Source organism: Bactrocera tryoni, chromosome 1 (assembly GCF_016617805.1).
Source record: "Bactrocera tryoni isolate S06 chromosome 1, CSIRO_BtryS06_freeze2, whole genome shotgun sequence".
Classification (NCBI taxonomy): domain Eukaryota; kingdom Metazoa; phylum Arthropoda; class Insecta; order Diptera; family Tephritidae; genus Bactrocera; species Bactrocera tryoni.
Genome location: NC_052499.1, coordinates 89,304,242 through 89,331,518, shown reverse-complemented (window position 1 = coordinate 89,331,518; position 27,277 = coordinate 89,304,242). Strand labels below are relative to the sequence as shown.

At 37.4% G+C, this 27,277-nt stretch overlaps 1 protein-coding gene across 3 annotated transcripts in view; it reads left to right on the top strand.

Moving 5' to 3' along the window:
* Nucleotides 1-20,797, top strand: part of LOC120772683 (octopamine receptor beta-1R) — a 38,190-nt gene extending 17,393 nt beyond the window's left edge. For 2 of the 3 annotated variants that reach the window (XM_040101433.1, XM_040101425.1), the window contains 7 exons: nucleotides 1,563-2,653; nucleotides 9,326-9,523; nucleotides 9,635-9,806; nucleotides 16,988-17,124; nucleotides 17,481-17,663; nucleotides 17,773-17,926; nucleotides 20,265-20,797. In XM_040101433.1, the coding sequence (XP_039957367.1) occupies nucleotides 1,965-2,653; nucleotides 9,326-9,523; nucleotides 9,635-9,806; nucleotides 16,988-17,124; nucleotides 17,481-17,663; nucleotides 17,773-17,926; nucleotides 20,265-20,429 (1,698 nt within the window). In that variant the 5' untranslated portion in view covers nucleotides 1,563-1,964 and the 3' untranslated portion in view covers nucleotides 20,430-20,797. Of the gene's footprint in view, nucleotides 1-1,562; nucleotides 2,654-9,325; nucleotides 9,524-9,634; nucleotides 9,807-16,987; nucleotides 17,125-17,480; nucleotides 17,664-17,772; nucleotides 17,927-19,234; nucleotides 19,316-20,264 lie in introns of all 3 variants that reach the window. The other variant, XM_040101441.1, reaches the window with a different exon arrangement.
* The last annotated feature ends 6,480 nt before the right edge of the window (nucleotides 20,798-27,277 follow it).

Sequence of the window (27,277 nt, the reverse complement as noted above, 5' to 3'; positions counted from 1 at the left end):
AGCGGAGGCTAACATAGTTTTATTATCGTCTTTAAGCGCTAGAGTATGCATCAATACCATTCAAAGTTCGCCGAAAAGAAGAGGATTCACCTATTTATAGCCTCGCATTTCTTGCTCAAAGAGGAACACCAAAAACCATTGATGAACTCTGAACGCATTAAAGCATTAATTATTAAATGATAAAGGAGGCCCCACAAGTTATTAGTTATTGAACTTCAACCGCCACTTTACCTGTAAGTTCAAATATTGTTCACGTGCGCTTATGGATTTGAACAGAATTTATTCAAATTTAAATAAACATGGCAATCAACCGAAGTGTGCTTTAAAAACTAGAATGTCGAAGCTATAAAACATCAAAAAATTTGTTGCCATATTTGGATGAAAAGCAAGTAGATAAATATGTAAGTATATAGATGTTTGCTCCTATAAGTATGCAACACTTGTGTATCGCCTCTCCGTCAATTTGTCGGCGCTTTCACTTATCTGTCGACGATTCACAAAGAGCAGGAAGCATGTCTTACACTTCGACACATAAATATATATATAAAAACACACGTAGTGACGTAGTGGGTATGAATAAATGAAATTCTCGTAGAAAACTAGAGATATGTTTTATTAATTTCCGAAGGCAGGGTTTGAAATATGAGCGCTTATCCTACTTATTTGCATACCTACGTATTTGCATGATTACATTTGCATAATGAAGGATGTTTTCATGGGGGACCCACTTCTTAGCTTATGCTCAAGTGAAGTAGAGGCATGTCAGGCTTTGCAGAAGCTGAAAATCATTCGGCTCGCGCGAATATCTGTGCCTATGCGCATAATTGTCGAATGAACGGCGGAATGATTTCTGCATTGCCAATACGGCAAATGGAATGAAATTGCAAAGCAAATATCGTTTGGAAAATGATGCCTTTGTTGATGTGCGGGGTGGTTTTGCGGGTTTTTTTCTGTTCAAAAAGTAGTGCAAAGAACTGCGAACAGTTTAAACTTTATCTTGCAAAGTGCTTCTTTTAATATTAATTACTTTTCTTTTTAACTATTTTGATGTATCATATTAATGGTGGGTGTGGGTCTGATTTTGCTCCAGTATTGTTTTCTTTTACGCAAATTTGTTTTTACTCCGTTGAAAAGTTGTTATATTCAAGCTTCGCCGAATTTTAAATTTGTTTGTAAATCTTGCTTTACACGGGTTCAATTGTCACCTTCGCTGCAATTTGCCACACAGATTTCAATTTTATCACAAATTAGATCGACTCATATGAGCTGGTATTCCCATTATATTAATGCCACAGCATGCGCAGATGAGATGAGAGGATAAAGTAATATTTGAGGTTCCGTTCTATTTTGAGGCTAAAAATACATTTTCCAATTACATCCAGGATACGGACATTTCGTTAAGGCCTTCTTTGTTTAGGCACGAGTAATGACTTTGTACGTGCCCGGGAATTTAAGCCAGATAATGTGTGTAGACAGGGGCGCTTTAAATGGGGTATCGTTTTCATTCGCTCATACACCTACACACATAATAAGTGTATTAAAGGTATCTATTTTATTTTCAGGACCGCTTCAAATGGGATATCGACCACCGTTAATATAACTTAGAAATTGTAGTGACTACAAAAAGACAACAATAACAATAATAATGTCATAAGTCAAAAAGCGTCAGCGCAGTTAGAGAGCAATTTGTATTGTTGCCTCAGAAACCACCAACGTAGCGGTGTCTTCAAATAGCGCAACCATGCATTGGTACATAAGAAGGCCGCCTTTGCTGCCGCTTACTAATCCCGTTCGGTTTCAAAGCACATGGACGTAAGGTTTCGGGCAATCACTATTTAAATTACGCACACAATGCGCGCCGTATGCCGTCAATGCTGTTAATGCCAACAGTAACAAAAGCAACAAACATCAAGACTAACTGAGGCGAGCGCCAACGACCAATACAATCAACGCCAACAGACGCAATGCCACAATCATTAGCCACAACAAGTGCCAACAACTTTGCGCAAATAACTGCGAGCACAATAACGGTGATGGCTGCGACGAACACAAAAACTGTAGTTCTGCTCGCCGTCGCCATGCTCGTTCTGTTTGTGGCCTTCTCAGGGAATGTGGCTGGTGTGGCAGCAGCGGCGGCGGCGGCCAGCAACACGAACGACGAGCACTTAAGAATTATCGCCGGTGCGGATTCTGGTGAAGCGACGGCCACAAAAGCCGCAATTACTTTGGAAAAGCACATTGGTATAACTGCACCTGTTGTTGTTGTAACATCTACGCCACCCTTGCAGGGCGATCAGCCGATGTATTTGGGTTTCATGGCGAGCGTGTTGCTTAATGATGAAGACGGCAATGGCAGTGGCGGCGGTAAGGGCACAGACAGTCGGGCCGGCCTTGGGAGTGCAAATGGTGGCGGCAATTTAGTTCCTATAAAATCAGCGGTGGCAGCTGCCGCGACCGCGGCGAAAGCATTCAACGACTCGTTAGCGTCAGCCGTGACGGCGACGTCGACGGCTGCGTCTGCTTCAACACCCGAATGGTCGACACACTTGGCATTTGTCATATTCAAATGTTGCGTTATTATACTCATTATACTCGCAGCCATACTCGGCAACGTGCTCGTGATTGTGTCCGTTATGCGGCATCGGAAATTGCGGTGAGTATATCTTCTTTCATAGTGTAAAAGTGAAAGAGCATCGGCCAAGGGAGTAGGTTGAGTGGAAGTGTTCCTCTATTAACACCTTAAGATGAAGTATCACTAAAAATATGTGGGTATGGACTAAGAAAATCCTAAATAATAATTTCATAGATAAGCTTTTTCCTGACTGAAAATGAGCGTTTTCTAATATATATTATCGCCCAATGTGTACCCAGATATTGCTGATATTGATTTTTTCATAACGATCAGCGAAAATATCGAAAGTCTATAGTTGTTTGAAGAAAGAAATTAAGCCATTAATTATGTTACCAGATTTAATGGGGAGATCTAAAATTCATCCAAACTTCGCATTAAGTTGTACATTAAGATTACTTGTGAAAAATACACTTTACATACTCGAGTACACTGCCCTTGGCCTCTTCTCTTCTTCTTGTGGGGCACAATTTATAATTCATAATATATAACTATGTAGCCAAGCAACAGAGGCTGTTCTCTGCGGGAGTAATTTAGTTGCGTATACGCCATGAAAGCCGCGCTCATGTTTTCCTTAACGATTACGATTATTACTTTACTAAAATGTTGACTAGTGTTCATGCTTAATGCAGTGATAAAATATAGTGTTACAGAAAATTACACACTTGAATACTCGCATGTTTTGTACACTCGTTCCGATTGTATAAAAGGTTATATAGCCAAGCGAAATAGAAGAAAACAGGACCTAAATACATAAATTTATGTATACATATGTATATGTATATGAACACATATGGAGGCATATATTTTTGCTTTACTTTTCAGAGTCGTGTTTCATGAGTTTGTTATTAACAAATTAGGCATCATCGGGTATGTTGTTGGAAGAACAGTAGACGTAGTTACTTACTTAAACTAAGATATTTGAATCTATGAAACATTTTATAAAACCTGCAGAAAATATGGAGTGTTTAAGTTTACCAATTTACCAAAATTTACCACCCCAATTGTTTCAGAGATAGCCAGCGTAGCCGCTGTCTTTTAGTTCGCTGAATGTCGTCGTATATCTCATACAGCTCGTCGTTCCACCAAATGCGGTATTCGCCGTGGCCAACGCGCAAAGGACCATAAATCTTTCGCAGAATCTTTCTCTCGGAAACTCGCAACGTCGACTAATCAGTGGTTGTCATCGTCCATGCCTCTGCACCATATACATAGCAACACAGGAATAATGAATGGCTTATAGAGTTTGGTTTTTGTTCGTCGAGAGAGGACTTTACTTCTCAATTGCCTACTCAGTCCGAAGTAGCACCTGTCGGCAGGAGTTATTCTGCGTTGGATTTCCAGGCTGACATTAATGGTGGTGTTTATACTTACTCTCGTTCACTGCCAGACTCATTTGCTTTGCTTCCTTGTCCAGTCAGGAGAAAGCAGAACTAGCGGCGCGGGTGTTGAGATCGATGATATTAATATCATCGGCTCTTATAAAAGATTGTACCTCCTCGATTAAGTTCTGCAGCTCGAATTATTTTCTCCAGCAGCAGATTAAAGAAGTCGCATGATAGGGAGTCGCCTTGTCTGAAACCTTGTTTGGTATCGAACGGCTCGGAGAGGTCCCTCCCGATCCTGACGGAGCTTTTGGTGTAGCTCAACGTCAGTTTACACAGCCGTATTACTTTTGCGGGGATACCAAATTCAGAAATCGCTGCATAAAGGCAGCTCCTTTTCGTGCTGTCGAATATCGCTCCATAGAACCTTATACGCGATGTTTAGGAGACTTATCCCACGGTAGTTGGCGCAGATTGTGGGGTCACCTTTTTTGTGGATTAGGTAGAGCACACTTAAATTCCAATTGTTGGCCATGTTTTTGTCCAACCATATTTTACAAAGAAGCTGATGCGTCTCGCTTCCCTCTTGAACCCTCGATATCTATCACATCCCGCACGTGTTGTGGTCGATCGTAACGTTGCGAGGTAGGTAGTCTGTTTTCTCTCCGCTGCGACACGGCACTCCTCGTTGTACCAGCTGTTCTTTTGCATTTTCCGAAAACCAATGGTTTTGGTTGCAGCTGTACGTAAAGAGCTTGAAATGCCGTCCCCAGTTCCCTTATACCGAGTTGTTGACGAGTGCTCTCAGAGAGAAGGAGTGCAGGTCGAGTAGAAAATCGGTTGGCTGTCTGTTGTGATTGCAGCGTCTCGACGTCGAACCTTCCTTGTGTTTGTTGACGTGCGTTTTTTGCTGCGCAGAGGTGGGTGCAGCGACAAGGTAGTGATTCGAGTCGATGTTAGGACCACGGAGCGCACGCACATCTAAAACATTGGAGACGTGTCTTCCGTCTATCACAACATGATAGATCTGGTTGGTGGTTTTTCGACCCGGAGACAGCCAGGTGGCTGGATGAATTTTCTTATGCTGGAATCTAGTACTACAGATAACCATATTTCGGGCCCCGGCGAAGTCGACCAGCCTCAACCCATTTGGGGATGTTTCATTGTGTAGGCTGAATTTACCGACCGTAGTGCCAAAGATACCTTCTTTGCCCACCCTGGCGTTAAAGTCGCCAAGCACAATCCTTAATTCGTTTGCCATGGTCGTCATCAAAAGGAGGGGTCTCTCATCCGAGGCTTGTTGTTCTTTTTCATTGGGTGCGTCTTTTTAAGTGGCGGGTCCCAAACCCAGCGCACAATAATGCGGAGGAGATGTTTCGCCTTCTCAATTTAGTTCGCCTTCAAACGGATGTTCTTAGGCTACCCAGAGGATACTTGGTCAAAGACCGGAAGCCGTGAGCTGCTTCAGCCATTTGTAAAAGAATAGTTTCTGGCCACTCTACTTCTACACATGACTCCATCCTGATCCTCCATTAAACTCCCGTTGCTTAAATTCGCAAGCATTAACATAAAATTTACATCTGCTGGAGGACAATTAAGAAAGGTAGTTCTGTAATGTTTCAACAATTAAAATTAAATAATTTAACTAATTAAGCGACTACTAGCTATCAGTCTCAGTGTGGGTCCACATTAGCTTCAACATGTAATTTAAACTAATTCAAGCCATAAACCTTATGTACCTTCTGAATAATTGGCCAGCTGCCAGAGCAAAAGCCTCATAAATTCTTTAATATCGTGTCATCATTTATTAATGGTATTTGTAATTTGCCATTTTTATACACGCAACCCGAAAATAAACACCTTACCCATCCACACACATATTTGCATGGGCCTCCACGTGTGCTTTATATCTGTGTGAATGCGTTTGAGTGGGAATCCTAATACTAATTAAGCTTAATTTCCCATTTCTGCTTGACGGCGTGCTTCTTGCTTGGATTACTTCCTCGGCGTCGTGAGCACAACGTCGTTACGGTAAGGTTAAGCACGAGAATTCTGATGTAAATGGCGCAACAACGAAACGACCAAATTCACTGTGGTAAAAAGTTTTAGGTAACAGGATAAGCCTTAAGAGCTGCTATTTAACTTGTCTATTTGCCAGTTCGTCCTCTATCATGAAGCACGCTTGTTCGCGTTAATGCCAAAGCAAGAGCTGCACTTGCGATGCCTGGGAGTTACATTTCCATTCAACTCTGTCTTCCCACGACTTTTTGCTGTTTTACACTACGTTCGGTCTGTATGCCGCCCGCTTGCCAATGCCCAACGCCACATTAAATGTGTATTCAAATGTCACAATGCCAAATGGCACAAGGCACACGAGCTCGGCTGTGTCAATTCAGACACAACTCCTCTTCAGGGCAGCGACCGCCAAAGCAGTTAACACTTTGCTGCGCACGCCTTCAAAACGCCCATTATATAAGTATGTGGTGCGTATACCTGGGGGCATACTTAGTACATCTGAAAGTGTGCATGGTCTTCTAATAGCTTTGGAGTCACCTTTCGGGCCAACAAAGATTTGTATGCTTTCTAGCCGCATACTTATATAAGCTCAAATACTAACGCAACAACAATACCGCTGGAACCCGAACGGGATTAAAGACACAATTGATACAAAACGGAACGGAATGACAGCGAATTTAACATTTGCATTTACAATTTTACTTGTTTAATTTTATTCTTGGCTGCGCCCATCCGCCCTCTTTGCTTGTTCGCTTACATACGGTGTTATCCATGTCTGTGCCACGTCAGTGTGTCTGTATGTTTGCGTGCCGTTATCGACGTGAAAATTTAATATCAGTTCAGAAAATTGACAAATTGCTAACGGTGCACACAGCAAAAAAGGGAAATTAAAATAAAGCCAATTGGAGTGAAAGTGTGGAGGAAAAGGCGTATCTGCAGACGGTTGCCGGTGCGTATGAGTAATCAAGTGTTGAGACAGCAATCGCTAGCCTCAGGCGGAATAACAGCGTATTACGTGACTACGTGTTGTAAAGTTCACGAATTGAAATAAAATCGCCTTAATGTGTATTTTCTGCTTGGATTGTTCAACATAACAAAGCTGGCACATTATTTGCCCACACGGCTGTAATTTAAGAAACCGCGCTCACCTCTTGCTAATGCTTTAGATTTCAATATTATAGACTTCACTCACCAACAATGAAGTATGTTGGATCCTAAGTGCACAGGTGTCATACTATATTAGCAACGAGAAAATACATTTTATATAGCAATTAACAATATTTTTCTCCTTTTATGTAAATTCTTTTTAAATATTCCGTAATTCGTAAAGGATTAGCGGGGATTATTAAATACATTCAACCGGAATCTGTTGAATTTTATTTAAATAAGGTTCAAAAGTGTATCGAAACAGACGTGTAGATTCTGAATAAAAGAAATGCTGACATCTTCATGTTACCATCATTTTATCAAAAAAACATGTGGATCGAACTAGATTTTGAATTGCCTAAATTTTGTTTGATATGCAAATAATCAAGACTTAATATTTTTGCCGAGAAGGCCAATAGAAGAACAAAGCTTTCCACGAAATTTAAAGAAACAATTTACCCAACATGCATACATGCATGAAGTTTGGTTATGTGATGTATAAAACATTATTAATTTGACAGTAAGGAACATTTAAAGGGAACCGAATTCCAACCATAGCCATCCATCAAGTCGCTTGTTTAAATTCCGAAAAGAGAAAGTTCGTCTCATTAGCTACTACAGACCTTAGGCTTCAGTTTAGACCTAAGCGTACACACACACACACACAAACAGCCTGAAGGTGCTTATGCTTATAGACAGCGCAATTGCAAACATTATTAGATGTCACTTCTCATGACCGTATTTGTAGTGCTTGCTGAAAAGAGAGCTCAAATCGATGTTTGCGTATTTTGCCAATGGCTTTAGAAATAAGCGCTTATTTACTGGCGCGCAAAAGTGACTACGCGTGATGGCAATAACGGCACCACTTACAACACTAACAAAAGCAAAACATCCAATAAAGGCAATCAATAAGTGACAGTTTTCACCAGCTTAATGACTCAATCAGACAATATTTCAATGTAGCACCAAATGAGCTCTGAAAACTTGACAAATGTCATTGCTCATCTCTGCACCGAACGCTCCGAACTTTGGAAATTTTGATATTTCAATTCATTTGATGCGTGTTTCGTCTCTCTGGCTTGACTTCGACAACCGTTATTGATCTCAACTTGGTAGCAAATTTAGACGCATTTTCATTTTGTCCCGCCTTCTTCTTTTGTCCAAATAAATTCAACTCTGCACTCACATTTCAAAAATATTGAGCCCCTTTCTATTGAATACCTTCATTTGCATTTTTATGTAGCATTACGGTTGAAACACTACATACTTTTAAGTTTTTATTTTGCTTTGCTTTCGTTCGCAAATTAAGGTATATAAATAGGTAGCTAAACAAACTAATGTTGTATAATTGACCTAAATACACCTCTCATATGTGAAATTTCCTCGAAACCAATAAAATACCCAAGTCCCTCAAACTCATAATCCAGCCAAATGCCTCCGAGATGTGAAACTCCGCCTGAATGCTGATTCGCTTACCATCGGGTTTGTCAAGGTATTTTTATTTGATATTTGTTTGCTATTTATATAAGGACATTGCAGACAGATAGAAGTATGTATCAGGTGCATATTTACTCATGCAGCGGAACAAGTGAACAAACACAACCGCAAAAAGAAAAAAAACTTTCTATGAGAGGCTGCTGGTTGTGAACTGTTGTTCTTGTAGTGAAGTCAGAAGGAAAATAAATCTGATGCACAGACATACTGACTTCCACAATATATTCATTAAGTAATTTTCAAGACTCAAATACACATTCACATCAATTGCTAAACTTTAGCTAACAAAATTAAGAGAAAACGTTCTCTTCACAGGTGTATTTTGTATTTTTATTGATTTTCTATCACGTTGTATGAATATATGAATTGAGTTAGACTTATTTGTAGGTGCTTTCTAACACTTATCTATTCATACCCTAAATTCAAGTAGGCGAGTCAGAACATTTGATCTACGAAATCTGATCATAAATAAGAACGTTTCTTCTACATAAGATCGGAATGTAGATAAATCCCGCTTTAATGATATATAGTATATGTACATATGTATATGACAAAGGAACATAAGCCGGAATTTATTCAATGCCTTACTGTATTTCAAATACTTTTATTACCAGTGTCAGTCACTCGAGGCAGCTGTACTAGAAATTTTCAGAAACTTGAATTTTTTTGCCGTATGCTGATTTACTATTTGCCTTGCTTTGCGTTCCATCCACAGCATTATCACGAACTACTTTGTGGTTTCGTTAGCCGTGGCTGATATGTTGGTGGCCCTGTGCGCCATGACATTCAACGCTTCCGTCGAGATTACCGGGAAATGGATGTTCGGCGCCGTAATGTGCGATGTGTGGAACAGTTTCGATGTTTACTTCTCAACGGCGAGTATTATGCACCTCTGCTGCATATCTGTGGATAGGTAAGTAGCAATAATCAGTTCCCACAAACACTTACATATGTATGGATTGAGGGTTATGACTAGAATTAATGTGGTATTTTGCGAGACTATTTGAGATTCCTACCATTGCAGATATTACGCGATTGTGCAACCGCTCGATTATCCACTGATTATGACGCAGGGACGTGTGTACTTTATGCTCTTGATGGTGTGGCTGTTGCCCGCGCTTCTCTCATTTCTACCGATCTGCTCGGGCTGGTACACGACGGAGGAAAATTGGAAATACTTAAAAAGCAATCCACACGTAAGTAGCACTTATTGACCATTTTATATAAGTACTTATACGAGTGAACCTGAGTGAAAGAAGGATGAGCAAGAGAGAGCATGAAATGCGAGTGTGAAATTGGAAAGCGTATTGAAGGATTGACGGTGCTGCGCTGTCCAGCAGCCTGCCGTCAGTCCTTGCATGAGTGGGTTATTGGTAACATGAAGTGTTGCCGCAGCTGTCTCAAATGTAACGGAATTTCACATTTTGAATTGTAAGTTTGATTTTGTTGTAAGCAACCTTACCACATCACCCACAGGAGCCTAACTTTAAAAGTTATAAACTGCTTAAGATGAAAACGGATACATTTGAGATCGTAGGTCACAAAATTGACCTTATTTGAAAATTATTTACGCTCAAGTGAAATCGGTGGACCTTTTAAGAAAATCTGGTAAATGAGTTTTTAATATTTCCGATATACTTTTTATTACTTATACAGCTTGTGTTATTCGTAATTTCATACTAAACTTCATTTCTACCATCCTATTGAGGAATATCCACTGGAAGCCATGTACTTATGATAAACAATTTCGAATTAGTTGCATTTCCTGTTGGATATACATATGTATATTAGGGTGTTTTTTTTTTTTGAAATATTAATTTTTTTCAATCCCATCATGAAATTTCCTTGGAAATACCCTAAACAAAATTTCCTGAAAATATGAGCCCTTAATACATTATTAACATTAAGGACAGGACCAAGGCGTGTAAAAATTTTCCATTGAAAACGCACGACAATCGTGAATTTTTATCTTTAACTTTCTATAGGTCAGAGGCATTTTATGGCAACTGGCAGCCATCGCGTGCACATATAATAACCTCCGCAGAATAACCACCACAAAAAAACGATTTTTTTTCCATGTAATTTATATGGAAAACAGAAAATTTGAAAGAGGCACCTCTTAATATTAATATTAAGAGCTCATCTTTTGAGTGACTTTTTTTTTACACATTTCGAAAGTTTTGAGCCTGTTTTTAAGTTGAAAAAAAGGGTTGCCTCAAAATGGCGCACCCTAATGTGTTTATGTATATATTATTGATACAGACTCTACGACTATGAAATTGCTTATGCCTTTTTATGTTCTTAACATGCACGAGTAAGTTACTTAATGTCAATTTTCCTCGTTTTCCACATTTTTCGCTTCAAATGTGATTTTCCGTTATCCTGCCTTGCTGCAGCGCCATTACCGCCAAAGTGTGTTATGCTTTTTAAAATGTGTGTATTACATATTGATATTTGCATTACATGCTCATACTTACTGTACATTAACAAGCAAACTCTGTAATAATTCAAACAAAAATGGAGGACTTCCTGACTGAAACGTAAACTCAACTCGGAGCGGCATCTAGTCGCGGTCTGTGCAACTATTTTACCTCGATACTTCGGTGTAGTGCGTATACAATACACGTGTAACATACTAAAATAAATCTATCATTGAAATAGTTGCTTTTTTACGTACATATCGCTGGCAAATCGCAAACTTTCGTACATTGCCTTGGTGCTCAAGCACAAACTGTGAATTTTGGATATATGGATGAATGGTATTGTATTTATAATATGTATGTATACCAAACGGCTCTTCAGAAAGGATTTGACAAAATTTAAATCGCAAACTGACAATTTTGAAGGCAATATCCAATACTTTTCACATATGTTTTTTTTTAGATTAAACTTAAATAAATCCCAGCTGGCTTTTTATCGCCATATTATTAGTGTGATATACGTATGATCCTTTTGTAAAAACAGTTATAAATACATTCCTTTGAGTTGAGTCTGAATTAATTTGAGTTGAAGAAATGGCAATTTTTTCCCGAGTAGTCGAATGGGCTAGATTAAATCAATTCTAGAAATTGTTCAATGTGAGTCAATATATCAAAAGTATGCAATAATAGTGAATGTAAGCTTAAAACCATTGATTGACTCACATTATCAAGAAAGTAAAGGGTATCAGGAATAATAGAATCTAAAACACCTTATTCTTGATTGAGAGTGGGCGTTCCAACGCTTTCTTCTGCGTCAATAACGAAATTTGTGTTAATTTAAATTCGATTACAAAGTTTGCAGTTGACTTATTTTCTTCTTCCTCTTCCTGACATTATGTTAATGGCAAGAGTGCGAAAAATGCAAGCAGTCTAATGCATTCACCTTGAAGTTTACCTGTCAAGTAGCCTGTCACAAGAAGTGTCTCAGAGTGGCATTTGAATTTAATTACGTTGGCATATGTTCTTATGTTTGTATGCATATCTTGATTGAAAGGCGAGAAAGGAGCCTGTGGTGGGTTTGCCAATTAGTAAGTGTATATTTTACCCCTGGATGACTCAGGTTTGCGGCACTGTCTGCCCAATATTGTATTCCGGGCTTAATGAAAGATATGGGTCTTTCGAGCAAACTTAAAATCGCATTAAATCTCACTTTCATTGCACTTCAATATCGATGTATGCGCCATTATGCATGGCTCTTTAGATGAAATTATGTTTCCTTTGTTTGCCATTTAAATTGATTATGCAACTCCACACACTGCAAGCGACTTAGCGGCCCACAGCCGCATCAACCTAAACATGCGCAGCCACTTGCCTCACTAACTGCCGACTATACGAGCATAGTAATTGCAAATGGCATTGTGAAATTATAATTAGCTTGGCTGACTTCCGCAGCGTGTCAAAATGCGGCGCCGACATCCTGTTGACTCTTTGCGTGTGTGTGTATCTACATATATGCATTGAAATCTTCATTGCGTTTGTTGTTTGCTGTCATTATGTGGAATCGTGGTGAACATATCCTTTTATGTGCGAGTATCTACGGACGGGTGCTTGAGTGTGTGTATTATATCAAATGAAACGGTTGGTTGCCCGAGGCATTTTACATGTATTAGCATAAAGTAGCGCTATAATTAGTTTTCAGTTGCGTGTTTCTCTTGACGAAGTTTTGCTTTTTATGGTTTTGCAGCAGAAATTTTGTTTTCCTAGTTAACGCCAATACCTTCTTAGGTGAATTCTCGAACTGGTGATTAGTTATATCCACAATAACTATAACTCACATTTTCCCGTTGATTCTCAATCCATAATTTTGATTAAATTACAATTAAGTTAAGCCAGAATATTTGTTTTTGTTGCATGTGATTCGAACTGATTGAATATGGTCCACCCTTCCAAAATTACGAATGTATTCATTTCTGGATATCCCAAAATGAAGCAAGATTTAAGTTCACCGCCATTTCAATTAGTCTTCACAGTTGACGAAGTTAAAACACGAGTCCAACCATATTTTCAATGAAGTTGTCGAACGCTCCATTTTTTCTAAGCCAAAACTGTCAGTTGTCGACTTTTTTTAGGGTTACCAACACTTTACTACACAGATGGCGGCAAACTTATTTTGCAATAATTTAGAGGCACCCTGTTTATTATCAGCACGTGGATTTTCGAGATGTGAGAATTTTTATTTTTTTAATTTTTAGTCCGATATTTTTTATAATTAAATATTTCTGATTTTTAGTTCTTTAAAAGATGTTAGTTAAATGTTAATGCAATTTAAGCTAAATTTTTTATCTAAATAATAATTGCGTTTAAAATTTGTGGTGTGCGTGATTTAAACGAAGAATGGAGGCTAATAATTTGTGTATACTCGTTTTACACTGCAAAGTTCACTAAACAAACGATTAGCGAGTTTCAATTTAAATTAACTCAAATTCACGCACACGCGTGCTCTCGCGATAAAAAAGCACATCGGCAACGAAATTATCTCTTAGCGATTAACTAGGGCTCTGTTTAATTAAGTCATAATTGCATAATGAATATTTGAAATAATCCAAAAGCCCTGACCGCACCACGCACGCAGCCTGGGCTCAGTCAAAGCCCCTCCAGCGGGAAATCGTAGTGTTTGCCTTTGCGAAGAACGAATTGTCAATCAACCCAGAGCGCCGAGGCATAGACAATCTCGTGGATGGTGTCGAAGTTTGCTTTAGAATCTTCCAGTGCTTTGTGTAACTGCGACATAGTTCGAATAAATTGTATTGTTCCGACAGCAATTAAAACTTTTCATAGTGCGAAAAATTTAACTCGATTGCGGTTTGCACAATGTTTTAATCAGCAAGGTTGGGGAGGAAGGGAGTTAATCGCGCGAGTGGTAATTTAACTCGCAACTAGAGCAAAGACAACACTAAGTATCATTCTAACAGGTTCACTAAGTGGCAAGGCAAAGAAGTGGAGCACTTTCGACTTTGGTACCAGTACTTTGCTTTGATTTTGTTTCTTTTTGGTGCCTGCCGCAATACTCTTAGGAAGTTGTGAATTTCAAGCTCAAATTCCAACCACTTGCACTAGAAAATAGTTGAATGTGAAAGTTGATAAGCATGAATGAATGCTTTCTCCGCCCAAACAAGGCGAATTTCGCTTGGGTATTTTTTCCTTTTTACTCTCCTGTCGTTCGCTTTGTAGGCGCGAAATTCAGGAGAGGTATGCGATATTTGCACCCAATAAATGGTAGCATTTCTACTGGTGTTTTACTATTTTATTTCTTTTAAAGATTTTCCGGGACTGATATTTCATTGAATATTCAAGCAAGCTGGTTGACTCGGACAAATAAGTGGGCTTGAAAAGTCCGACGTCTCGCTGTGATGAAAATTTTACAACTCCTTGTTTCTTTCTTATGCTAACTGGTTTGTTATTAAATGCACTAATCAAATCATGTGATCTTTGATAAATGACTCTATGTACAGATTCGAGATGCAATAAAATATTATTGAATATTAAATCGCAATGTTTTTGTAGTAGGATAAGCCCTGATAAATAATAGAATATTTTCTTGAGTAAATGTTTGGTGGAGAAGTGCTTCTATCACCCCATCAGCTTCTTTCTCGCCTTCGTTGCATATGCTATACCTAAAAGTAAACTTAACAAGTAAGTTCGGGTGTCACCGAACATTTTATACTCTCGCATGATAAAGTGATAATCGAGATTTCATTATCCGTCATTTACATATTTTTCAAATACCGTATTTGTGTAAAGTTTTATTCCGCTATCATCATTGGTTCCTAATGTACTATATTATACAGAGAAGGCATCAGATGGAATTCAAAATAGCGTTATATTGGAAGAAGGCGTGGTTGTTAACCGATTTCATATTTCGTACATGTCATCAGGGTGTTAAGAAAATATTATATACCGAAATTCATTGAAATCGGTCGAGCAGCTCCTGAGATATGGTTTTTGGTCCATAAGTAGGCGACGCCACGCCCATTTTCAATTTTTAAAAAAAGCCTGGATGCAGCTTCCTTCTGCCATTTCTTCCGTAAAACTTAGTGTTTCTGATGTTTTTTGTTAGTCGGTTTGTTAACCGGATTTCAACTCTACTCGTCACCCTGATCACTTTGGTATATATAACCCTATATCTGACTCTTTTAGTTTTAGGACTTACAAACAACCGTTATGTGAACAAAACTATAATACTCTCCTTAGCAACTTTGTTGCGAGAGTATAAAAACCCGAAAGGCTTAACTGTGTATTTTGCTACAACTTAACAGAGGTTCAGTGAATGATTGTATGTAGTTATGGGCGCGTGGTCATTCCATTTTGACTTGCCAGTTTGACCTTGTTGTCACGTTGAATTTTCCTCTTCAGCGCATGAAGTTGAATTCGAGTATCAAAAGTGATTAAATTGACGGCAAAAAATGGCAAAATTCATCAAAATCCCTCATCACGTACGAGCAACAACAATTGCCTCACAGATAAAGAAAAGGTTTTTAGGTAAAATAATTTTATCGATTTTAGAACATAGTAGAGGGCTGGCTCAATAGGTCAACATGAAAGAGTTTTAAGCATTTTTGGATAATATGAATGATATTCTGCTGTCCTTTGCCATCTCGCTCATTAAATAATTCAGTAAACACATCAATGTTTGTTGTTCGACTCAGAGAGTATGCACTTTTGACGAAGGCAATGAAAGGTGAAGAAATAGAGCAAAACAATAATGTATAATTTAAAGAACTAACGGCATTTTATTTATCATGGAGGATATTATATTTTGGTGTTTATACCTTCAGTTTCTACATGGCCGAGCTTTTCCTTCTGCTTTAATTTTCTTCGACAAGCGAAGTGTTCTTCTGGTTTTACTGCCTAGTGGCCGAGTTCAATCATGCCCAGTAGTTTAGCACACGCCCCTCTGAGTAGAATTCAACAACTCCAATTATTCGGTTGTGGCCACTGTATTATAAATCTTAAAGTAGTCCAACTCCTCAAAAATAAAAAAAACTGGAAATAGAAGTCGTATTCGATGAATTACTTATGCAGGAGCAAAGGTTGAATCTTTAAAATGTGTTAAATGTAACATTGAAAATCAATTAAAAATTTCTGCAATGGAAGCTTGAAAGGTCGAATAAGTAAAATATAAACCGCAAAAAATTCAATACAAGAGCAAGGCAAAGGTTATAAAAGCGCAGTTCATTGTTTATCAATCGTTTTTCCTGCAAACCAAATGAAAGAAGAGAAAAAGTCGTTAAAGTAAATTAAATAAGTCCATTTACACAAAATGGCTCGCCTTAATTAATTCGAACGCACTCAAATGGATTTCGCTCGATGTAGGTATAACTCGATGTGTGGCTGCCAAAAAATCGCTAACCCAAAATCACAGGCGCGTTCGGAAGCTGTGAGCAATGCAGCACAAACTTTTGGAACATCTTGAAAGTAATTAAAATCGACGCTTCTTTTAATGAGCGCAAGAAACGTCTGAAATTGGCAGTTATTCACTGCGTGCAGCATTCTCTCTCAAATCACTATCAATTCCGTTATTTTATTGTAATGTAAGGTTGAATATTTGAGGTGGCAAGTGTGATGTGGCACTTATTTAGAGTGCATCTAGTCTAAGTTAGCTAAATATCTTTGAACATGTTTGTCATCGACAAGTCCGAGTAAATATAAAGGAAATAATGAATTTAGTTTCGCTCAATGAAAGGTCTTTAATTTCCCCACCAGCGGTAAAATTATAAAGAACCTCATTGAGTTTTAATAAGCACCGTTAGGTGTTGGTTGGGCTTTATAAAATAGTGTGACAAGTATTCATTGTTTTAAAGAGTTGCAACCCTTTTTCTTTGCTGCTCTCTGTATTTTTTTTTTGTGTTTTCTGTTAAGGGGTCTAATCCGTTCGCTTCTTCCCATCTTCTACACAGATATGCGAATTCAAAGTGAACAAGGCGTACGCCATAGTTAGTTCCTCGATGAGTTTCTGGATACCTGGTTTCGTAATGGTCTTCATGTACTATCGCATTTATCAAGAGGCTGTACGACAGGAACGGCTTGTCTACAGGTAAGTTTTGAATCCATGAAACCAAGAAGTATTTACTTACTTCGTGTCTTTTGGTTATACAATATCTTTTCTGTTATTCATTCCTTCTGTTGAAATATTAACATTTACTTTTACAACCTATCTGCTTATGACTTCGGTATTAGTTAGGCAGTTAATGTATTCGGATTCCTTTTTAATTCGCTGCCTAAGAATTTCGTATCATACACGAAATATATATGTTCTCTATCTTTTGTTTAAAATTATAATATATACATAAGTGCACTAGTTTTGAGTTGCTTATTTCATTTTTAAGTAGCTTTGAAAGCCTAATTCTTCTACAATTCATTAAAGTGTTGTCTTTTTTCTCCACGTTTCAGATCCAAAGTTGCTGCCCTCCTTCTAGACAAACATTTGCAGATTAGCCAAATACCCAAGCCGCGACCAAGTATCCAAGTCGAACAGTCGACCATTACAACAATGCGCCGGGAGCGCAAGGCCGCACGTACGCTTGGAATAATAATGAGTGCTTTTCTACTCTGTTGGGCGCCATTTTTCCTATGGTAATTGAAACAAACTTAATTGATTTAATTGGAATGCAAACAAATACGCTCCTGATTTCAAATTCACTTAGGCCAAGTTTCAATATAGTTAAGATTTGGTATATTTCAGGTATTTAACGTCCACACTTTGCTCTAGTTGCACCACACCGCGCATTGTTGTTGGTATACTCTTTTGGATCGGCTACTTCAATTCGGCTTTGAATCCCATTATTTATGCCTACTTCAATCGTGATTTTCGTGGAGCTTTCAAGAAAACACTGAAGGTAAGTCAGGAATTCCCTAGATTAGATTTTATATGCATATATATGTATATGCTAAAGTACATATGTATATATCGCTTGCCGCTAATAAGCAACACGATCATTTCAGCAAAAATATGGCTACATTCTTATTTAATATCTTATATAATATATATTTGCTCTATAGAAGGTGATTTAATGCTTTTTTGCTTTCTTGACGATCTTGTGAAATGAACTAATCTAAAATACCTGACATTTATTTGGAAGGACCGTGACTGCCACTGTGGAATAAGTTTGCATACTTGTGAAACTTTACAACAATACCGTTCCACTAATAAATCAAAGGTTTCAAGCTCCGATTTTTTCATCTTTTTCTTTTAATTATAATTTTATTTCAATATACATATATTAAAAGGAAACATGTAGATCTCAGACAAACTCTTGACTTCTAAAATCAGATTTTTTGTTATTCCTAACTTTTCATACTTTTAGTTTTCATAAATTTGAAATTGTTAACTCTATCCTTTTAAACTTATTAAGCAAGTGCACAAACATAAAGGCGATTGGACATATTTATTGCTAAAAGTTCCATCAATCATTGTTGGTGGGACACAGATGTGCAGACACAGAAAATTGCATTTGCTTGTATGCTACAAGTGAGGTTCGTGATATGGAATTTCGGTTGGGTAGAGTAGTTTGGCTTAGTTAAGTACTTATACTTCAAGCCCTTTTCTGTGGCTTTTAAAGAAATTACAATTTCATTAACATAAATAATTTTGAGTTCTTAAATAATTTGCTTGGAGTAAAGAATTTGCTGGAATAGGCTCTCTTACTTACGTACTCTTACTCTCACATTAGCCTTTTAATATCATTATTAGTTTAAAGATTAAAAAACTCAAGCATCCGACATACAGTTGTGTAATATCTTTGAATCGAAGCTGTTAGCATTTCCTTCAGCATTTTAGTACTTTTGCTTACACATATTTGCGCTACCAAGTATGCAAGGCAAGCAGCGTTCAAGGCTACTTCGTTTTTTATTTCTTCAGAGGCATTTCAGCAGTCTTTGAACCATACTGGTAGCTGTCTCTCATATTTCACATAGAAATGAGATTGAAACGATTGAAATTCCATTTAACATATGACCAACGCATGCTTATGCGCGTGTTAGTGTACATATATGTATGTAACACTTTGGTTGTGGGCTCCAAGAAAATGCAAATACAAAATACACTTGTGTGCGCGCAAGCAGATGCATATCATAATTTAAAAAATATATCCAACAAAACATTAAGAAAATTATCAAAAAACTCATCAAAATTTTCCAACTCGCAGCTGGCATTCACATTTCTGATACGTTGCCTCTCACCATCCAAATGCTAGACACAACAACATTTATTAGAAACTTAAGAATGGGTATGCAAACAAATCGAGACATCTTTGATACATACACATGTGTATTACATTTCAAAGAAGTCTTATTTAATATTTCCAATATTCTAACGCACTTTTGGATCGACCTTAGCCTTCAAAATCTAACCCTCATTCATATCGTATTTACCGTAAACTTTATGTATATGGCTTTCTTGCTTTGCATTGATTGTTGTTGTTTGTACTCGTGACATGACACACACAAACATTGCTCTCACAACTTCACATACTTTCAGGCGAATAAGCTCGCAACATGCACCTGCCACTCACTTACGCGCACACAACCATATGCGCATGTTGTTGTACACAAATTGTATGTTGTTGTTTTCATAAGCACGTATAAGCGTTTCACACAAGCGCTTTGTATTTGTTTATTTTGTGTTATTATTCGATTTCTCCACACTTTTAACAATGACATCTTTTATTACTGTGTGCGCACATCCATATGTATGTATGTATATGTATGAGTGCATTTGTGTACTTTGAATGGCTTAGCAAAAAAATGTATAAAAATGTTCTAACCGTTTCCAATATATTGTCTGCTTAATATGCATATATACGTACATATATATACTTCATGTAAATGTATGAATAACATATTTTTGTTTGTTGGTGGGTGCGCGCATACACTGACTGACTATTGAAAGTTTCCGGCCGCGAAGTTAGTCCGCGTGGAAGTCCTTATATTTGATTAAATACATATTATTTACATACATTTTTGAACTTATTGAGGACTTTCTAAAATATATAAACAACTACGAAATTGTGTAGAAAGTGCGAGCGTGAGCATTCAAGCGTCACTTGGCGTATGCGTTGCGTAAACGGTTGCATGCGGCACAAACATGTGTATGGTGACATGCAACAGTCGACACTGTCTCAACCTTCGTCGCGTAATGCCGCATTACGCTATAATATTGTATTATATTTTTTCCAGTCCTGCTGCCCATATGACCTCATAAATTGTCGCGTCAGCGCGGGCGCTGACCTGCCGCCATACATCAACTCCACCGCCTCCTCCGAAATACACATGAACATTATACGAACTCGTCAATACGCCACGTCGTCATCGAATCAGCTGCAACCGCTCTACCAGAACTAAAAATAAAATTAAGTTGAATAAATTTAACCAAGGAACGAGAGTCTACATAGGCAAGGGAAGGGGGAAGCGAGGCAGAAATAAACTCAACCATGCCTGCGATGAGCGAAGCTGGCTACCAGGCCAAATAACTCCGCAAAACAAAAATAGCAAGCAAAGGAGCTCGAAATAAACAATAATATTAACAAAATAATTATAAATTTTACGTGTATGTGCGTGTATGTGTGTAGTTTGTTGTGAGAAAAACCCTTAAGTAGGTTAAACACTAACATACAGACTTCTCTGTAGAGCTTAGCTATTAAGAACCAAAAAACAAAGTAGAAAGCTGAACAAAATAGGAAATACCAATATAGCAAAATAAATGAAAAAAATAAAAGAAAATGAGAAATAGAGTACTAGGTGTTCTATTTGTTGTAATAAATATTAATTAATGTTTGTATCGGCAGAACATTAAGTTACAGTGTGTTTACGAGAATCAGAGACAACAGTTTAAAACTATAAAACATCGTGACAATCCCACAGAATTGAAAAAGCCTTGAAAAACTTGGAAAAAATAAGTTAAGTACATTCTTGAATTATGGCATACACATTAATTTATGTGTGTGCCTAGTAATTAAGTAATTAACAATTGTATGGAGCAAACAATACTGACCTTTGTAAGTACAATTTATACCAGCGCGACTTCTATCCTACATACTTCCAGTATACAAGAGAGGTAGAATTATTGGAGAATTGGTACTAGAGCACCTCACTGGTTATATTTAACACTTTTGCAGAGGTTTGAGAAGATAGTAACTTATTTCGATGGAGGGGTTTGTTATACTTTTCATCTCGTTTCAACTTCTGTTGCTCAATGCTCGAACTGATCCACCTGAGGGGATGAAGAAATTAATATACATTTTTCTTGACTAACTAAAAGCAAAAACGGTAAAAATGGGCACAACACATAGAATTTTTCGATAACAAGACGCTGCGTATACGCAACGGAAAAGGGAACGGATTAAGCGAATGGGTCAAAAGCTCTCCGGAGCTACAGTTAAAATTACAAGTGAATGCTGAAGCTGACCGAACTAAAAGCTTTGACACTGTAGGGGATTAAACAGGCGAATTTTCTTTAGTATTTTATCAAGTGAAGTTTTTGCGCTTCTCCATATTGGAACGACGAGAGTATAGATAGACACCCACATCTCAATTCGATATCTAATCAACCGTTAGGTGGCAAAAGCATTGTACTTTGTGCAACATATTGCAAGAGTATGAGAAAAAAAATAATATATGTAGGAATGCGCTGGTATATAATAAACATATCCTCTGTTATTGAATAATGAAAATAACCTGAGCAAGAAAAATAAATTTAAGTAAGATTAAGAAAAGAAGAGTATTACAAAATGAAATGTGTAGTAAAAACGATAGACATACATATATATAAATGTCCCAAAACAGTATATGTAAGTACATACCTACATACATACACATATACACTCATTCAAACATAATTTTCTATACGAATGCTTGCTGTATAAAATAATCATTGAAAGCGTCCTCGCACTGAAAGCAAAGTCGTAGAAACTACTTTAAAACTGGTGTGATCTACTAAATAGTCGTAATATTAGCAAATGCTATACCTTTGTGTAGGTACGAGCGTGAATTCGGTCAGAAGTTGCCAGTCTAAGACTGGTACTATTTTAGTTCTAGTTTAAATATCTAATTTGGTTTCAGACCGCAATTTGTGTAAATTCAATATTGTTTTATATATATGTATACTCGGATATAATATTATAACCTGATAGGTCTCCCGACTAGTTTAATGCTTCACTGCAAGGGTTTATTCAATTGACCAGAGTGAAACCCTTTGATGATGGTGAAATAATTAATGAAATGCTTCCAATAAGTATTAGAATTTATGTACTTCGGAATTGAATCTTCATATAATATGTGATATAAGTGTATGCAACACAGATTATAAAGATCCGAAAACATCTCTTATGTGTATTTGAAGTTTGGTCGCATCGGAAACGATTTTGTGAAGTAGTTGGAATAAGGCATCATGATGACAACGCGAAAGATCCATAAAAGAAATTTCAAGAAATTGCAAATTTTCTTCCTTCAAATTTCATTTCATTCTAAGTCATAGGAAGATTACTGATGTCAGGAACATAGTGTGTATGTTGAACTACAATTTAAGGCTGCACAACAATATTAAGAAAATACTTAAAGAACTTGTGCGGTGCAGTCTCTCAATAATCAAAAAAATGAAATGTAGTAAGGAAGAGATAAGTTCGTGTGCAGGCGATACTCCACATTAGATTCTCTAGTTCTAGGCGGGCGAACATTGCGATTGCACTTATTTATTGTATTGTATTAAGTTATACATTGTCCAGCTACTTACTTTGTTGCAGCACTGTATGTCAAATATATTATATCCAATATTTTTACTTGACCGCAGCTTTCATCATATTTGTGCGTACTCGATAACGAAAGTACGGATCGATGCCGACCTTTTATTCATGAGAGATATCACGTATCAGAGGTACTATTTGTGATAATTTTTTTTAATCCTTTTTTATGCTATGCTTATCTGTTGTGCCGCTTAGAAATTAATGTTCTTTGATTTTGTGGGCGTGCCAATGTCCCGATTCCACTCATCTACAATACCAGCCACCTCAGAGTGATACGGTTATCAATTGCACAGAGGAACGGACGGATGGTTTGACAGTCAGGCAACATTTGGATATGACCACTATATCCTGAATTCCCCATTTTTACACACAATTTTACACACTTACTTTTCTTCCCAGGAAGCCGCTTATTTGCCGGAACGCCGATATCGGATATTATAATCTATATTTAGCTGCCATACAATCATAACCAAGTTTTCGTATGTAAAGCTTTCTAATTTAACACGATATCTGCACGCTATCGTAGCTTCGGAGCAGCCGAAGTTAGCGTTTTTTCGTGTTATATCTTATCAAGATTAGTTTCAGGTGATACCTATGTACAACCGTTAGTTGTTCAAAACCATTACACTCAATGCGATTTGTTGCGAGAGTATAAAAAAGGCGTTCTGCTGTTGTTGGCGCACATTCGTCGTCACTCGTACTTGTAGCTTCGGTTTATTTAGTTCGCTGGCGTATTATCTACTCTGACGTTCTTACAACAATCGTAAAAAAATGTATGTTTGCATACGTGTTTAGCTGTGTACAAAATTAATATAGGTAACTTCGATGCTGTTTGCAAAAAGTCTTAAATCGCATGTCACCTGCAAGGTCCAGGGAGCTGGGAGCTGTCAATGTAAGGTTTTAAATAAAGGGTAAAAAACGAAATGCAAACGAGCTAAATAAAATTGACAATAACGAAAAAACATTTCGAAGGACAAGTCAGCATGCGTATTTACTAATACACATACACTTTTTAAAACAAAAATAACAATAAAAGTAAAACAAAAGTTCGGTAAAATGAAAGCGCGAAACGTTGTGCTTATTGTTGGAGCTTTTATTTGAGGGAAACAATAAACACTCGGAATAAATGAATAAATTTATGAAACAGTCCATAAATAAGCAAACTCGCATGCATATATATATATATATATATGTACATATGTACATAGACAAATACATATGTTCACATTGTGCATTTGTAAAGTGAGTTTGGACAAGTAATAAGTAATAAAGAGCTAAGTTCGAGTGTAACCGAACATTTCATACTCTTGCAACTTGCAAGGTCTAAAGCCAGGGAAGTACCCTTCAGGTACGTAAGCCATGTTAGTTATAGGCGTCTAGGGCAAGTTTCCATCCAATTTTATTCCTTCTAAACACAAATATGCGCCGTTATAAGAAAAACACGCTCTCTCAATTTTATTAAGATAACTCACATATTGGCCGATATATTCAGCATAAAGTCGCCCAGAAGTTCGAAAATCTTTATGTCGAGTATATGGGAGCTGCTTCTCGATTTGTACAATCTAAAGGAAATATGTAATCAGATGGGATTTAAAACTATGTTATGTAGTCCTATTTTGAATATGGTTTTTGTAGCTTAAGGGGTTTAAGAGGTATTACATTAAACTTATTAGAAGGCGGAGCCACGCCCACTTTTCTAAATTTTTGGCCCACATTTATCTATATCTTAATTAAGTGTTTCGTTATGGCACTTTATAGGTTTTCGGTTAATCGGTTAAACGCCCATCTACGAACTCATAATTTTTTACTAGGAAACCCGCACATCAAGTTTCATGAATATACTATATCTAAATTTGTACTCAAGTTATAGCTAGCACGGACGGATGGATCATTTATATACCCTAGCATATATGTATAACCCTATGTCTATCTCGCTTAGTTTTCGGTGATACGTACAACAGTTAGCTGAACAAAGCTATTATACTCTGTAGCAACATGTTGCAAGAGTATAAAAACGTGATGGAACAATAAGCAGGAACCAGCTTTTGGACTTCTGGTATGCTCTTTAAGCCTGTTGATGGCAATTTATATTTCACAATTTAAGAAATATTCTCCAATTTAATATATGTTTGTATCCATGTGATAAGCATTGCGTCTCAGTGAGCTTAAAGTGAAACAATTTTTTTCTAAATTTAATAAGTCTAATTAACTTGCATATGACAGAATATGATTTAAAAAAATATTCTTGTCGTGATTATAGCCGAGTTAACAATAGCGCGCCAGTCGTTTATTCTTTTCGCTAAGTGGCGCCAATTGGATATTCCAAGCGAAGCCAGGTCCTTCTCCACTTGGTCCTTCCAACGGAGTGGAGGTCTTCCCCCGGAGGGTACTGCGTCGAATGCTTTCAGAGCTGGAGTGTTTTCGTCCATTCGGACAACATGACCTAGCCAGCGTCGCCGCTATCTCTTAATTCGCTGGACTATGTCAATGTCGTCGTATATCTCATACAGCTCATCGTTCTATCGAATGCGATATTCGTCGTGGCCAACGCGCAAAGGACCATAAATCTTTCGCAGAACTTTTCTCTCGAAAACTCGCAACGTCGACTCATCAGTTGTTGTCATCGTCCAAGCCTCTGCACCATATACTAGGACGGGAATTATGAGTGACTTAGAGTTTGGATTTTGTTCGTCGAGAGAGGACTTTACTTCTCAATTGCCTACTCAGTCCGAAGTAGCACCTGTTGGAAAGAGTTATCCTGCGTTGGATTTCCAGGCTGACATTGTTGGTGGTGTTTATGCTGGTTCCTAAATATACGAAACTATCTACAACTTCAAAGTTATGACTGTCAACAGTGACGTGAGAGCTAAGTGGCGAGTGCGACGACTGTTTGTTTAATGGCAGGAGATATTTCGTCTTGCCCTCGAATTGCAGTCTTCGATTCACTAAGCATTGGAGAGGAGCAAATCGAACGAACTATTGTCTAACGTAATCTGATGCCTGTGCAATTATGTTCTCTCTCTTTTTTTGCTGGAAAAATACTTGTTAGGACACAAAACACATTTTAGCAACCCTTTAGTTTCGAGCAGGTATGGACTTTCATTTCCTACTAACAATTACTATCTATAAGAAGTTTTATGTTTTTTAAATCAATGAAAGCGAAGCTGAGACAGTTGATATACAATTTGCATAATTATATTAAGAATATTTACAACCGTCGACCGATGTCAGGGCTTTATTAGAAGGAGAAAATACAGACAAATTCTTCTTGCAAAAATTTACAAATATTTTTGGCTATTTTTTTAACAGAAATTCCGAGATTAAACATCATATACACACACATGTATACCAATGTATGAAGGTATACTCGTACATTTCTACAGATATAAATAATAGACGAATATACATACATACATATGGTAAATGTGTGCAGCTGAGTGATAGCCATTTGATAGCCAATAAAATGTGTGAACAATTTACCGATTTGTATGTCGATCGTATATTCGACCGAGCATTAATTGCCACTGATTTTTATTGGCATTTTCTTCGATTTCATTTCATTAATAAAATGGCATAGAAAAAGGGGGTGAGGGCAGGAGATCGAATGTATCGCTGATTTCAGGTTTAAACGTTAAATAAACAACTTGCGAAGCTATTTATGACACCGCGTTATGAGTGTTGTTGTTGGTGACCGGTGGCACTCAATGAATTTGGTGGAAACATTGCTGTAAGATAATAAGCTAACAAATGAGCATGAAGCTACAAGTGTTTCTAAAGGAGCGCGGGGAGACATTTTTTTATTTTTCGTTTGATTTTAATTAATAATATCTTTGCGCACTCCGGTTGATATTGGTCAATATGTTAAATGTCTTAAGGACCTGAGATAAATTAGTTTTCTGGAGGATAGTGTAAATTTGGATGAAAAAGGTTTAGACCATTCTTTAATTCTGCAAACCTATAAAAATTATTCGGTCTTTCTGGCCGACTTTGTACCGTTCATATGTGTTACATACGCAAGAGAAACACTTAATTCTTAAATTAATGATTTCTGCTAGCCAGTAGTTTTAAAGTGAATATCTCGAATACAAAGCAGAATCAATCTAACTACATAAATACGTGATCTATATTATTAGATCAAAATGATAGAAATTGAAATTGTTGCTTTTTAGTGAGCGCTTGACCGGAGAATATATATGTATGTAAATAACTAGGTTCGTAAAGTCAGTGCGAAAAGAAAGCTTTGTTTATTCCTCATAGTGGTCACAGTTGGTTACGTTTATACGTCGTCTCACAATCTAGTCTCTATCACTCCCGATTTAAGTTAATACTCGTACGTACCCGAGATGTGTGCAATCATTATGCAAGTTCGGCTAACATCAATAGTTTCATTCATAAGCAATGTCTGTTAAAATAAAGATACTTGAAAGCATTTTATTCGCATTCTTCTCAATT